A 15,585-nucleotide genomic window follows, 5' to 3' on the forward strand; every position below is an offset into this window, starting at 1 on the left:
GATGGGAGGGTGGGGGGGAGCGAGGATGGGGGGGGCCGTGGTTTAAAAGGCCGTTCAGTTTCAATTCTCTTTCACAACGGAACGGAGGAAGAGTTATCAGCAGGAAGAAGGGGATGGGAGGAGGTGATCAAAACGAATTCACAGGCAGTTCAGTCCCGTTTCCCGGGGGAGGGGAGCTGTGGCGATGGTGGTGTTGCTGCCCACCATGTAGACAGCAGTGCTGGATTTGCAGCGAGTGGCCCCGTTGTTGTTCACTTCTCCGTCGATGGCTTCGGTGGAGATGACCCACGTGGAGGGCCGCCATCTCTTCAGGGAGTAGGGCGTTTTGACTCGTTTCTTTATCTTGTCCCCCGGCGCTGGCTTGCTCTCCCGTGCTGCTGTCTCACCTGCTGGCAGCAAAGCGCACACCTGCAGTGATGGCTGGTAGCATCCTGACATCAACCTGCTTCTCCGCAGACCCCCCCCATACCTCCACCCCGTTTGCAGTCTGGATCAATTTCAACCTCTTTACACTCACCTGCACTCACTCACTTCATGCCCTGGCACCTCCTTACCTCTCCGACACCCCAATCCTCTACACTACCACCTACACTCAGCTGGCTTCAGCCTCCTGCTTGTCTCTCACCCACTCCCCCATCGGTGGCCGTGCTTTCAGCCACTTCTGCCTCAATCCCTGCAGATTCCCCATTTTCAGATCACGCCTGAAGACCTTCCTTTTCAACCGGTCAACAACTCCCTCCCCTCAGCTCGGCGTCAAGCTCCGCCCTGTTAAGTGATCCAAAACGCTGCCCCAAGTGAAAGGCCCTGTGTAAATGCAAGTTTTTGTTATGTTTGTGGGAGTGTATGTGCACCTACGTGCATAAATGTGTATTATTACATATTGGCATATGTACAATTGCACTATCCATGTGACTGTATATAATAATAATCATTGTAACTGCTTTAGTGCCTTATCACATTGCTGAGACGTCTCAAAGTGTTTCACAGGATATACTGTAAAGTTTTATTTACTGTGTGTTTTGTGGGCAAACTGTTGTCAGCCTGGCTCAGTGGTAGCGCTCTCGGCTCTCAGTCAGAAGGTTGTGAGTTCAAGCCCCACATCAGGTCCAAGCTGACACTCCAAAGCTATCCTGGGGTTGAGTTGCATTGTCGGAGATGCCGTCCTTCAGATGAGACGTTAAACCGAGGTCCTGTCTGCCTGTTCAGGTGGACGTTAAAGATCCTATGGCGCTATTTGAAAAGAGAAGAGTTTCTCCCAAATAAAATTGGTCACTCACTCCAGGCTGTTTGAGGGATATTTCTGTGTGTAATTGGCTGCTGAATTTTGCCCACAACATCAGTCACTCTACTTCCTGTGAAGCGCTTTGAGATGTCTCCTCGACGTGACAAAGTGTTGTATGAAATATGCAGTAGTTATGCGTGTGTGTGCGCCCTTGTGGGTGTGTATGTACATAGGGAGCTCTGGCACTGTACAGGGTGTCCACAAAGGTCTCTAATGCCGTGTTACAAAACAGTGATAAGAGGAACTGACACAAGCTGCCAGAGACACATTTTGTCTCATCACTCTATCGTGTTATCATGATATCTATCATGTGTCGCACTGAACATGGTGACGGATCATTATCTGTCATGAAAATGATGGCGCTCAGACTGATCCTCTGGATGTCTAAATACAGCTAAACACTGTGTAAAAAAAGCATGAGGGTAACAGGTTATCATGGACCCCTGTACACATACACAGAGTCTGTGCTGGGACTTACATTGCAGAGTGCAGCCATCCGGAGTGCTGGCCGACGAGAGGTCCAGGGAATTGGGCCGCTGTGCTCTCCTGGGCTGGTGATGTGCTGGAGCCAGGGGCTGAGGATGGATGTCTGTCCCGGAGGTGTCTGGCCCCTCGCTCGCGGCCCCCCGCTGGCCACTGTTGTTGTTGTTATTGGAGTTGACTCTGGTGGAGTCTGTCAGTCGCTCCATCAGCCCCTGGTCCCGGGTTGGCCTCTGTTCTCTCCTCAGCAGCGGCTCATGCTCGTCAGGGCTGGGGTTAATGTTGATATTCATACGGCTATCGTCTCCGCTCAGTTGTGACCGCAGGAGCTCCTGAGCTCTGGGTGCTGCCGGCTGGACTCCAGGCACCGAGCCATTGGTGTACTGTGGGTGAGCGCGAGGGCGGGCACCATGCCCCCTGCCCACTACCCCATTGACAGTGACCGTCACTACCTGAGGCTCACCCGCAGTGACGGCGTTCAGCTTCGCTACACCTGTTTCCACCTGCTTCAGGTTGGACTTATGTTTGCTGCTGCCGAACTTGAGCCGGGGCTCCTTGGGGCCAAGGGGTAGGCTGGTGGGTCTCTTGGGCAGGTTCTGCTGCTTGGGCAGTGGGTAGAGGTGAGCGGGGGCAGGTGGCAGGTCAGTTAGCGGGCAGGCCTGGACCGAGCCTGGCTGAGACACGTCTGGCTGTCCGGTCACCTCAGCTGCCAGCTTGATCAGTGGGTACAGGAGCCCGGGTTTGGTACCACCGAGGGGGTCAGAGACACTGAACTGTTTCATGGAATGTTCCATCAGGTTCTCATCCGAGCTCTCCTTCAGGTTCTTGTCCACCTCCTTGGGGTCCAGTTTGTTGGTCTCCAGATCCTCCTCGGTCAACTGCAGACACCCGGGGGTGGGCTGCCCCTCGCCCTCCTGAGGGTACGGTGCCTCGGAGATGGTGGACATGGCAGTGCTGGGCGTCAGGCCAGCCGTGTTGGTGGTGCCTGACAGGCTGGTCACGCTGGTCTCGGGGCTCGGCACCCGGGCTTGCGCCTGTTGCCGCTCATAGTTGATAGAATTGCGGTTTTTCTCGCTGCCGTTAGAGGACGTGCCCGACACCGAGGTCTCAGTCGAGAGATTCTTCACCAGCCCATCTGTGTGGTGGACCGGGTCCTCAATGTACGAGGAAGTGGAGTAGTCAGGGTAAGGCCCCACTTTAGGCACCCGGCGGCTGTGAGACAGGTTCCTGTAAACAGGTGAGCATAAACAACAACAATAATAGTAAAACTCGCATAAAAGTCTTAAATGGTATAATTGCCTGAGGCACACAGCTTGGCTCAGTTGGCAGCACTTTCATATCTGAGTCAGAAGGTTGTGGGTTCAGTCTCGAGTCGGGACTCGGAACCACATCATTATAGCTGACACTGTCTGAAGAGCTGGAGGTGTGTTACATTGTCGGAGGCGCAGACCTTCGGAAGAGACATTAAACCGAGGTCCCAGCTGCTGTTCAGGTGGATTTTAAAGATCCCATGGCACTATTTGAAATGAGAAGGAAGATTCTCTCTCCCACTGTCCTGGCTAACAATCCCCCAAATAACAACTGGTCACTCACTTCACGGCTGTTTGTGTGATGTTGCTGTGCGCCAACTTGCTACCGTATTCGTCCACAAAATATAGTCACTTCACTTTACAGTATATCCCGTGAAGCACTTTGAGACATCTCGATGATGTGATATTACATCAAATGCAAGGATTATTATTATTATTTGACAACCGCCATTCAGTTTCCTATAAAACCACTCTGATTTCTTTGCAATAGTTGTATAAATCATCTCCTAACTCGTAACGCCACTGCTGTATCCTCCTTACTCCCTCACTTCCCGGCTACATTGAATTATGCACGAGCAGTGTACATTATTGATCAAAGTAAACTTTATATGATTTATACAGTTTGCCTGCAACTCTGCCTTCACGAAAGTCATATTAAATGTTATGATCCTGACTGATACAACTTATATTGCAATAACAATAATCCTTGCATTTGATACAGAGCCTTTCCATGTTGTTGAGTCATCTCAAAATGCTTCGCAGGATAAAATGTAAAGTTGATTGACAGTATTTTGTGGGCGAATGCAACAGCTCAATTTGCAAACAGCAATATCCCACAAACAGCCATGGAGAGAGTGACTGTATTTATCTGGGGGACTGCTGACATCGGAAGAGAGAAACTCCATTCTTTGTCCAATAGAGCAACAGGATCATTAACATCCACCTGAACAGGCAGACAGGCTTCGGCTTAACATCTCATCCAAAGGATTATAATAATGTCACCTCATGTTATTATAATCATAATCCTTACATTTGATATAGGAATGGGACACTGTTGCTCCCCCTGCCCCAGCAGCAGGAGTCGCCGATAGCTAAGTACTTGGTTGTGAGTGATGCCTTCCTAACAGACTGCAGTAACAGCCGATATTATTTCCACTCCCCACGCTGAGTCCTCCCAACCGACGGCTCCTACGCTGCCATAGGAAGGACGTTTAATGGGGGGGAGGAAGCCAATTTTCCGATATTGCCTACATATCATAACCCATGCAGCAACTTGTACCTGCAGCTCACCAACCTTATTTGTTATGCTCCATTCATTTACGCACAAAACTGTAAGACTTAATAGAATTTTTCAAAATTATGAGGAGATTCAATAGGGTGAACAAGGAGAAACTATTTCCACTGGTGGGTGGGTCGATAACACGAGGGCACCGTTTTAAAATAGTTGTTAAAAGAAAGAGGGGGGGTGAGGATAAATGTTTTCACACAGCGAGTTGTTCGGATCTGGAATGTATTGCCTGAAAGGATGGTGGAAGCCGATTCAATAACAATTTTTAAGAGAAGTAGATAATTATTTGGGGAAGACAAGCTTGTAGGGCTACGGGGAGAGAGTGGGGGAGTGGGATTGATTTGGATAGCTCTTTCAAAGAGCTGTCAAAGACACAGCGGTCTGAATGGCCTCCTTCTGTGCTGTATAATTCTAACTGCCTTTGTCCATTTTGCATATTTCCCCTCTTTCTGGATGATTCTTTATTCCAAAGTTATCGGTTTCTCCCAGTCCTCTATGTTCCTTGTTTCTCCTCTCTGATGTTACATCCTGGTTCCCTCCGCACTGCCAAATTAGTTGAAACCCCCCACACCCACTATACTTGTCAACCTCCCCGTGAGGAAATTGATCCCAGCCCTGTTCAGGTGCAGCCCATCCACCTTGTATAGGTCCCACCTGCCCCAGAACTGGTCCCAATGCCCAGGAGTTTGAAGCCCTCCCTTCTGCACTATTTCTCCAGCCACACATTAACCTGCTCTATCTTGTTGTTCCTTTTCGCACTAGAACATGGCACTGGGAGTAATCCAGAGATTTGTGGAGTCCTGTAGCTCAGTGGTTAGAGCACTCGCTTTGCAAGCGAGAGACCTGAGTTCAATTCCAGGCAGAGGGCGAAACCTTGGGCAAGTTTCCTTACTCCACACAGAGCCTAATAATAATAATCCCTCCAAAACAAAAAACAATAATAAATTGGTCATTTTCAATCTACGACTGTTTGTGGGACATTGCTGTGCGCAATTGGCTGCCGCGTTCGCCCACAAATATACAGTCAATTTACTTTACAGTGTGTTCTGTGAAGCGCTTTGGGACGTCCTCCCGACGTGAAAAGCGCTATATCAAATGTAAGGATTATTATTATTATTACCACCTTTGACCTGGTTGCCCCATCTGCAACCTCCCTTTCCAAGGTCCTGGAAACATCAACCATACCGAGGACCTCCTGATTGTCTCCTGTCAGCGCCTCCACACCTCCTCAGGCACTGACAACTTCACCATCCAAGGATGCACACTCCACCTTGCTAAGCCAGTCCGGAACTTTGGCATCTTGTGTGACCCTCAACTATCCTTTCTACCCCACATCTGTGTCATGCCTTCCCCCACCTCCCCAACATCGCCTGGCTCCGCCACTGTCTCACACCAGAGATTACCACCTTTGTACCCAGGTCCTCAGTGACTCGGACCTCACCATCACCAACAAAGCCATCTCGGACCATTACTTCATATTCCTTGACTCCTCAATCCCTCTCCCCACCACCACTTAACTCACCTCCATCTCCTACCGCTCCAAGGAAAAAGATCTCCCCCCACTCCCTCTCCGCTGCCTTGGAGTGATCTGAACTCCTCCCCCTCTGGGCTTCCTCCCGCAATGACCCATTCTCCTCGGTCACTCTCCTCCACAACTCCCTCTCAACCAATCTCAATGTCTTTTCCCCCCTCACTTCCTGAACCGTCTCCTATTCACAGAAGTTACCTTGGTAAACAAGCCACCTCCGCGTCCTCAACTGGCTCCATGACCCTTTCACCCCCATCCTCGTCCAACTCCACTTCCCATCATATAGAGGATACAATTCAAGATCCTGGCCCTCACTCACCAAGCACTCCATGGCCTTACTCCTCCCTACCGTTGTGACCTTCTAACCCCCTACCAACTTGCCTGCTCATATAGAGGATACAGTTCAAGATCCTGGTCCTCACTGACAAAGCACTCCATGGCCTTACTCCCCCTTACCTTTGCGAACTTCTAACCCCCTACCAACCTGCCCGCTCCCTCTGTTCAGTGGGCTCTGGAACTCCATTCCACAGTCCCTCTGCCTCGCCCCCTCCCTTGCCTCCTTCAAGACCTGACTCAAGATCGTACTCTTCGATAGTGCCTTCGGTCACCCTCCTTCCCCCATGCCCTCCACCCTCCCTTATCCCAACTCCCAGCTCGGGTCCAAAACACTGACTGTCCAATGCCTTGGGACGTCCTCCCACTGTGACGTGGAGTTGCCTAAGATTGTGCCCTCTCCCGAGGTGACATCACCCTCACCAGTATTCAGCACAGAAAACCGGTTTGTGAGTGCCACAATCCCAGGGGATTTCTGCCATACCTGTCTCTTCTTCCTACCACTCACTCACTCTCTTCCTGAACTCTCTGTGGGCTGCAGGGTGACCACTTCCTAAAATGTTTTTAATTAATTTGATTTATTTATTTGTTTATTTATTTACCTACCTTTTATTAATTCCTATTTCTATTATTTCCTATATTTAGTGGACCCTTAGTCTACTATATAGTTGTGACCTGAATTATTGAATGATAGCTATTGAACGATAGCTATCACAGTTACTCTAAAATATATATTAAAAAATATACTTAGCCTGATTTGTTAAACTGGCGCATGGAAATGACATTACGCAGTGAGTTTTGGCTGTTGGTTCAGGTGGAAGATTTTGAAAATGGCATCTCTGCACCTAGATCAAACCGATGGGTACTAACTCCTGCACCGATTCCTGCTGACCCACCAGTAGTTGGTATTCACTGGCCACTGTTCTCGCTCCCAGAGACCTCCCACTAGTGTCTGTTGACCTCACTCCTGCGATAATGTCCTGATCTCACGTATGGGTGCCACGAGTTTACTTTATATATGTGTGTATAATAATATATAACATACGTGGCGCTTGTATTTAGAGCAGTGGGAGCTCCTGTTAACCTTACAAGCCAAAGTCCTAATGGGTGGTCCTAACTGAACAAGTAGCAGAAAAGCTTGTCTATCAAAGGCAAGCTATAATAATAATAATAATAATAATCCTTGCATTTGATATAGCGCTTTTCACGTCGGGAGGACGTCCCAAAGCGCTTCACAGAACACACTGTAAAGTGAATTGACTGTATATTTGTGGGCGAACGCGGCAGCCAATTGCGCTCAGCAATGTCCCACAAACAGTTGTAGATTGAAAATAACCAATTTATTATTGTTTTTGCTTTTGGAGGGATTATTATTAGGCTCTGTGTGGATTAAGGAAACTTGCCCAAGGTTTCGCCCTCTGCCTGGAATTGAACTCAGGTCTCTCACTTGCAAAGCGAGTGCTCTAACCACTGAGCTACAGGACTCCACTTGCAGGCTTAGCGCACATACCAGACACCAGGGGACAGAAGCCCCAGGGCTCAGACTGGGCTACAAAGTCTAAGATTGTTGATTCTATAATGGAAGCCGGCCACTTGTGTCGTTTGTTCTGCCACTCACCGTTCATTCTGCATTGCAGTTGTAAACTGTGACATGGGATTGACCGTGGGACTCACAGGCTTGTTCCTGTCCCATATGATCATGAGATCCGCCATTCTCTCCTCTGCACACTGTGCTGTCAGCCGGGCCTCGGCATCCTGGTCCCAACAGTCCTCCATTGTCTCCTTTAGTGACCGCACGGCCTGAAGAACACAAATTAATAATAATCCTTGCATTTGATATAGTGCCTTATCGTTGACATTTCAAAGCGCTTCACAGAGTATACTCTTAAGTGAACTGACAGTATATTTTGTGGGCGAAACATAGCAGCCAACTGCGCAAACCACAACAGTCATGGATTGAGTGAATTATTATTATTATTGTTTTTTAAGAGATTATTACCTCCAGAAAGCGGTCCGCCAATTGATAACAAACCTACTTACTGCCAGGTAAACAGAAGGGCGTGCCTATGATTTTGCCCTGCCGTCAATCAAACCCGGGTTTTCTCGCTTGTGAGGTGAGTGCTCGTTTATATGATTTATAAAGAGTTATGCAAGTTTTACTGTATTTGTGTCCCCTTATTACAAACTCTCCAACCAGTGGGAACAGTATCATAGATTGGTTTGATGAAGAAATGCTCTTCAGCCGACCCGATCTCATCTCTCCCGCTCACCTACTTCCTGTCACAAGCTGCTTTTTAAATAAGGTTCGCATCGTCCGGCCAATCGATATGGGGCTTTGAACCCACATTTGACTTGGGGACAAGTGCTGCGACTGAGCTGGGCTGACGCAGGATCACTAGAGAGATTTGGATGAAGAAGGCCCTTTGACCCATTTGATCTCACCCTTCCAAAAAAAAAAACTCCTGTCCTCACATCACAGCATCCGGCTGTTTGTAAACCAGTTTAGTGCTCTGGCCTCTCCATCGTACTCCAGAATAATTTTTTTGGCCTAACTATTTGCTTGTGATGAAGGTGAGATTGAGAGGTATAAAAGCATTTGATGTCTCACCAGACTGTTCTCCTTCCATGCCTCAGGGAACTTGGGTCTCTGCTTCTCTCTGGAGACCAGCCCCTGCATATCCTCGAAGCTGGGATGGTTGCCCACCTCTGCCTGGAATGCCATCTGGTAGTCAGGCACTGACTCCCCTGTCACAGGAGCAACAGACACAGGTTACAACCACAGAATACTCTGGCTGCTGGGGGTAACGCAACAATTCTTTTTTTTGGTCAGCCGGATGTCTAATACATTGCAGAAACCCATCACCATGCTTAACAGTATTGAGGGAAGGTTACAGTTAAATGTAAACTCACAAAGCAAATAAGAAAAGTCAAGGCTGCAGAACAGAGTAGTGACTTGAGAGATGAAAAACAGAGTGTGTCAAGTAGGGACAAAGAGTTTAACAAAGAAAATAGGGCATTAATGAGTAGGCAAAATAGTAAAAAGTTAAAATTAAAGGTGCTATACCTGAATGCATGAATCATTCATAATAAGATAGATGAATTAATGGCACAAATAGAGACAAACGGGTACGATCTAGTAGCCATTACTGAGACATGGTTACAGGGAGACCAAGGTTGGGAGCTAAACATTCCAGGGTACCTGACATATAGGAAAGATAGCAATATTAAGCCCTGTTAATAAAGGATGAGATAAAAACAGTAAAGAGGAAGGATCTTAAGTCAGAAAATCAGGATGTAGAATCAATATGGGTGGAGCTAAGGAACAACAAGGGGCAGAAAACACTAGTGGGAGTAGTTTATAATCCCCGTAGATTATAAACACCTACAACCACATCTTCCTAACAGCAGTTACAGTATTGGGCAGAGTATTAATCAGGAAATTAGAGGAGCATGTAACAAGGGTAACACAATAATAGTGGGTGATTTTAATCTTCATATAGACTGGGAAAACCAAATTGGCAAAAGTAAATTAGAGGATGAGTTTATGGAATGCATTAGAGATAGTTTTCTAGAATGCTGCTTTGGTATGCCGAGGAACCAACCAGGGAACAGGCTATCCTAGATCTTGTATTGTGTAACGAAGCAGGGCTAATCAGTAATCTTGAAGTTAAGGCTCCTCTAGGGCAGAGTGACCATAACATGATGGATTTTAATATTAAGTTTGAGAATGATGTAGTTAAGTCCAAAACAAGGGTCTTAAACTTAAATAAAGCCAACTTTGCAGGTATGAGGGACGATTTGGCTAAAATAGACTGGGAAAGTAGATTAAAAGATATGACGGTAGACAACCAATGGCAAACGTTCAAAGATATATTAGATAATTCCCAGCGAGCGCATATTTCCTTGAGAAATAAAATGGTTCAACCATGGCTAAATGTTGAAGTTAAGGAAAGTATAAAATTAAAAGAATTAAATTAAAGAATTAAATTAAAATTATTGCCAAAAAGAGCTGTAAACCTGAGAATTGGGAGGGCTTCAGAGAGAACAGCAAAGGAAAACCAAGAAACTGATTAAGAGGGAGAAAATGGAATATGAGAGTAAACTAGCTAGAGATATAAAGACAGATTGTAAGAGCTTTTACAAGTATATAATGAGGAAGAGATTAACAAAACTAAATGTGGGTCCCTTACAGGCAGAGACAGGAGAAATTATATTGGAGTATAAAGAAATGGCAGAGTCACTAAACAAATACTTTGCTTCTGTCTTCATGTTGCTGAAGATACTAAAAACTTACCAAACATAGTGGGCAATCAATAGACTATGTTAGTGAGGAACTTAAATAAATTAATATCAGTAAAGTAATAGTACTAGAGAAATTGATGGGACTAAAAACTGATAAATCCCCTGGACCGGATGGCCTGCATCCTGGGGTTTGAAAAGAGGTGGCTGCAGAGATAGTGGATGCATTGTTTCTGATCTTCCAAAATTCCCTGGATTCTGGAACAGTTCCCGTTGATTGGAAGGTCGCAAACGTAACGCTGCTATTTAGGAAGGGTGGGAGAGAAAAAATGGGGAACTATAGACCAATTAGCCTGACATCGGTGGTAGGGAAAATTCTAGAGTCTATAATTAGGGATGTCATCGTGGGGCACTTAGAAAGTCATAATATGATTAGGCAGAGTCAACACGGGTTTATGAAAGGGAAATCGTGTTTAACAAATCTTTTAGCGTTTTAGATGTAACTAGCAGGTTAGATTGAGGGGAACGAGTGGATATAGTGTACTTGGATTTTCAGAAGGTATTCTACAAGGTGCCACATAAAAGGTTGTTACATAAGATTAGGGCTCATGGAATTAAGGGTAATATATTAGCATGGATCGAAGAGTGGTTAACAAGCAGAAAACAGAGAGTAGGGATAAACAGGTCCTTCTCAGATTTGCAGGTTGTGTTTAGTGGAGTGCTGCAAGAATCAGTGCTTGGGCCTCAACTGTTTAACAGTCTACACCAATGACTTAGATGAGGAAATAGAGCTTAATGTATCTAAATTCACAGAGAATACAAAGCTAAGTGGGAAAGTGAGCTGTAAGGAGGACACAAGGAGGATGCAAAGGGATATAGACCAGTTAAGTGAGTGGGCAAGAAGGGGGCAGATGGAGTATAATGTGGGGAAGTGTGAAGTTATCTAGGTAGAAAAAAATAGAAAAGCAGATTATTTTCTAGAGGGAGAGAGTGTTAGTATTCAGAGGGATTTAGGTGTCATTGTACACCAATCACAGAAAATTAATATGAAGGTACAGCAAGTAATCAGGAAGGCTAAAAGTATGTTGGCGTTTATTGCAAAGAGGTTAGAGTACAAGAGTAGAGAAGTCTTGCTGCAATTATATAGGCCTTGGTGAGACCGCACCTGGAATATTGTGTGCAGTTTTGGCCTCCTTATCTAAAAAAGGATATAATCGCCTTAGAGGGGGTGCAACATAGGTTGGTTCCTGGGATGAGGGGATTGACCTACGAGGAGAGGTTGAGTAGACTAGGCCTACATTCTCCAGAATATAGAATAATTAGAGGTGATCTTATAGAAACCTATAAGATTCTTAAGGGTCTTGATATGGTAGATATTTTGAGACTGTTTCCCCTGGTTGGAGAATCTAAAACTTGAGGTTTTAGAACTGAGTTGAGAAAACATTTCTTCACTCAGAGGGTAGTGAATTTATGGAACTCTCTACCCCAGAAGCCTGTGGATGCTCAGTCATTGAACATATTCAAGACTGAGATCGATAGGTTTTTAAAAACTAGAGGGATTAGGGGAAATGGGGATAGGGCGGGTAAATGGAATTAGGTTAGAAGATTAGCCATGATCTTATTAAATAAATGGTGGGGCAGGCTTGAGGGGTCAAATAGTCTACTCCTGCTCCTATTTCTTATGTTCTTATATTCTTATGAAATCAAACTGAGAATTCAATGCATGCCAACAACACATGGAAATTCCAGAGATAGATTGTTTGAATGGAATGTGCACTCTCTTCCTGGAGGGACGCATCTTGCTTACCTTGGGCAAGTTTCCTTACTCCACACAGAGCCTAATAATAATCCCTCCAAAACAAAACAATAATAAATTGGCCATTTTCAATCTACGACTGTCTGTGGGACATTGCTGTGCGCAATTGGCTGCCGCGTTCGCCCACAAATATACAGTCAATTCACTTTACAGTGTGTTCTGTGAAGCGCTTTGGGACGTCCTCCCGACGTGAAAAGCGCTATATCAAATGCAAGGATTATTATTATTATTACCTAATTCCACAGAGTATTTGGAGCAAGTTTGCAAGAGCCAAGGCTTGGGGACCTCAGAGTGTTCGTTGGGGTAATTGCTGGAGTTCAACCAGCTAAAACCATATAGTTTGCCATCGAGAGCACTGTCTGGCAAGCTTTCCCCCTGCTTGTCCAATGAAAAACTCCACAATGCATTCCGTCCCAAATTCAATTGGCTTCCGCATATATGAGGCTGTGTTTGAATTTGGGAGATAGACAGATTGTTAGAGATCCCTGGAGAGAGTGCACATTCCATTCCAACAATCTATGTCTGGAATTTCCATGTGTAGGTGGGATGCATAGAATTCTCAGTTTGGTTTTGGTCACCCAGCTGAAAAAATCCCCTCTCTAAACACTTCTGCAGGTCTGGCCAGGCTTTCCGAAGCAACAAAACAAATCCTTACAACTGTTATGGTATTTCTATCTCGAGAACATCTCAAAGCGTTTCACTGGGAATGCTGTCAAGTGTATTGACTGCTCATTTGCACACAAACACGCAGCAAGGGTCCCGCAGATAGGCATAGAGTGAATGATCAATTGATCAGGATACAGTCTACAAACGTTCCAACAGTTTTTCCCATATTGGTTCTCATCATCCAGGTGCTACCCGTATCCTCACCCGCACAAAACTCCCCATGTCAATCCTCGTCAGACTCCACCGGTACTGTCTCTGAATGGATCGACTTCAAGCTCCTCACTCTCAAACACAAATTCCTTCCTGCCCCAGCACCTCTCTGACCCACTCTCATCCCACTTCTCTGCCCATCGCCTTTGTTCGGCTAACATGAGCCTGCTGTGTTCCCCATACTTTCAGCCTCAATCCCTCCACTTCGCCCCCTCTTTATCCATCTTTAATTTCCACTTGAAAAACCACCTTTTTGACAGTACCTATGGCTACCTCCTCCTTCTACCTAGATCGACCTCAATCCTGCCACCGTGCAGTTCTCCGAGACAATGTCCTGCAAGAAGGAGTCTGTGTAAATATATGAGTTGTTGTTACTGTTTAATGTCTTACCCGGGAAGAGATCGGTGCATCTCATGAAGGTTTCCCAGTAGATGAGGCCCAGTGAGTACATGTCCACCTGCTTCAGTGCAGACTCACAATCCCTCAGGTTCACCGCTCCCTCCAGCACCTCTGGTGCCATGTAACGGATTGTGCCGACCTGCACAAGGGAGGAGACACGTCACAATACCCGCTAAGCACTAGCACTTTGAAATGTCTCAACGTGATAAGACTATATGAAATGTAAGGATTATTATTATAACTGGACATATATGCAGCGGAAGGGGATTAGAGGGACACAGAAAGGGCAGGGAATTGCCATTAAGACGGACGGCTTCTTGGAAGAGCAAATGCCGAGGAAACGAAGTGAGCCGAACGGCTTCAGGCTCAGGCTCTCACCGGCTCTGCTCACCTCACTGATGGCTGCGGTGTCCTCCTCTCCAGGACGGACCAGTCTGTTCCCCGTTAGCTTCATGGACAAACCAAAGTCGCTGATGGCACATGTCCCGTCGTTCTTCACAAGCACATTCCTGCTGTTCAGGTCCCGGTGTGTGATGGCAGGCTTGTACTGATCTGAGGGCAGTTTAAGGTGGGGCTCAGTGCAAAATAATAATAATCCTTCATTTCATATAGCACCTGATCACATTGTAGAGAAGTTTCAAAGCACTTCACAGAGTACATTGTAAAATGTATATTTTCTGGGTGAAACGCAGCAACCAATTGCACACAGCAGTGTCCCACAAACAGTAATGGATTGTGCGACCAATTTTTTTTGAGAAATTATTACCCTTGAAAAGCAATTCTCCAATCAACTAACAATCAGGTCCCTATTTACTGCTAGTTAAACAGACGTGTGGAGTAAGGAAACTTGACTACAGTTTCACCTTTCACCCCATCTGAAAATGGGGAAGGAGAGGGCAAGGCAGAGGGATTGAACGAGTGAGTTCCAACTTTTCGGGGCGTAGTGGCTGAAGATACGGCTGCAAATGTGGAGCGGAGAGGACGAAGGGCAAGCAGGAGGCCGGAGCCAACTGAACGGAGGCGGTGGGGAGGGTGGTGAAGTGGGGAGTAAGCAGGTCGGAGAGGTAGGGAGGTGCCAGGGCGAGAAGGGTTTATTTGAAGTTGACAAGTGTGTGTGCACTTTCAGTCGAACCGTGATAGGGAGTCAGTGGAGCCTGGCAAGGCCTGGTGTTACGGCGGTGTGGAGTTTAATGTGGGTAAGAACATGGGAGGCAGAGTTTTGAAGCAGTTGGATTTTGTGGGCTAAGACTCAAGGATTTAGCCCAGAGGCTCCAGCAGCAGCAGCAGGTTCCAGAGGATCAATCGGCTGCAAGATTATAACATCCTTGCATCGGAAGGACCTCTCAAAGCACTTCATAGAATTTACTTGAAAATGGAATGACTGTGTAGTTAAAGGCAAATGGGGCAGCACAATTGAGCACAGCAATGTCCCACAAACAATCATGGGGTGAGTGACCAATTTTATTTGGGGGATTGTTGGCCAGGACATCAGGAGAGAGAAACTCCCTTCTCTTTTCCAACAGCGCCATGGGATCTTTAACGTTCAACTGAATAGGCAGATGGGGCCTCGGCTTAATGTCTCATTCGAAGGACGACACCTCTGACAATGCAACACACCCCCAGCACTGCACTGGCATGTCAGTTTAGACTATCTGATTCCAAGATACCAGTGAAATGGTATAACTTTAAAAGGGATGCAGGGACAGAGAGACTTGGGGGTTCACATAAACAAATCTTTGAAGGTGGCAGGACAAGTTGATAAAGCTGTTAAAAAGCATAAGGGATCTTTGGCTTTATAAACAGAGGCATAGAGTATAAGAGCAAGGAAGTTATGTTGCCCCTTTACAAATTGCTGGTTCGGCCTCAGCTGGAGTATTGTGTCCAATTCTGGGCACCAAAGTTTAGGAAGGAAGTCAGGGCCTTGCAGAAAGTGCAAAAGAGATTTACAAGAATGATACCAGGGATGAGAGGTTGGGATTATTCTCCTTAGAGCAGAGAAGGTTGAGGGGAGATTTAATAGAGGTGTTCAAAATT

General features: G+C 46.3%; 1 protein-coding gene across 1 annotated transcript in view; it reads right to left on the reverse strand.

Annotated features, from left to right (window-relative positions):
• The window catches only part of bmpr2b (bone morphogenetic protein receptor, type II b (serine/threonine kinase)), a 168,971-nt gene continuing 153,386 nt past the window's right edge, over positions 1-15,585 (reverse strand). Inside the window, exons 8-13 of the mRNA XM_007910600.2 lie at positions 13,943-14,103; positions 13,543-13,690; positions 8,830-8,966; positions 7,840-8,021; positions 1,761-2,989; positions 1-386 (exon numbers count right to left, since the gene is read on the reverse strand). Of these exons, the coding sequence (XP_007908791.1) occupies positions 139-386; positions 1,761-2,989; positions 7,840-8,021; positions 8,830-8,966; positions 13,543-13,690; positions 13,943-14,103 (2,105 nt within the window). The 3' untranslated portion in view covers positions 1-138. The remainder of the gene's footprint in view (positions 387-1,760; positions 2,990-7,839; positions 8,022-8,829; positions 8,967-13,542; positions 13,691-13,942; positions 14,104-15,585) is intronic.

Source organism: Callorhinchus milii, unplaced genomic scaffold, assembly GCF_018977255.1.
Source record: "Callorhinchus milii isolate IMCB2004 unplaced genomic scaffold, IMCB_Cmil_1.0 Scaffold6, whole genome shotgun sequence".
NCBI classification, from domain to species: domain Eukaryota; kingdom Metazoa; phylum Chordata; class Chondrichthyes; order Chimaeriformes; family Callorhinchidae; genus Callorhinchus; species Callorhinchus milii.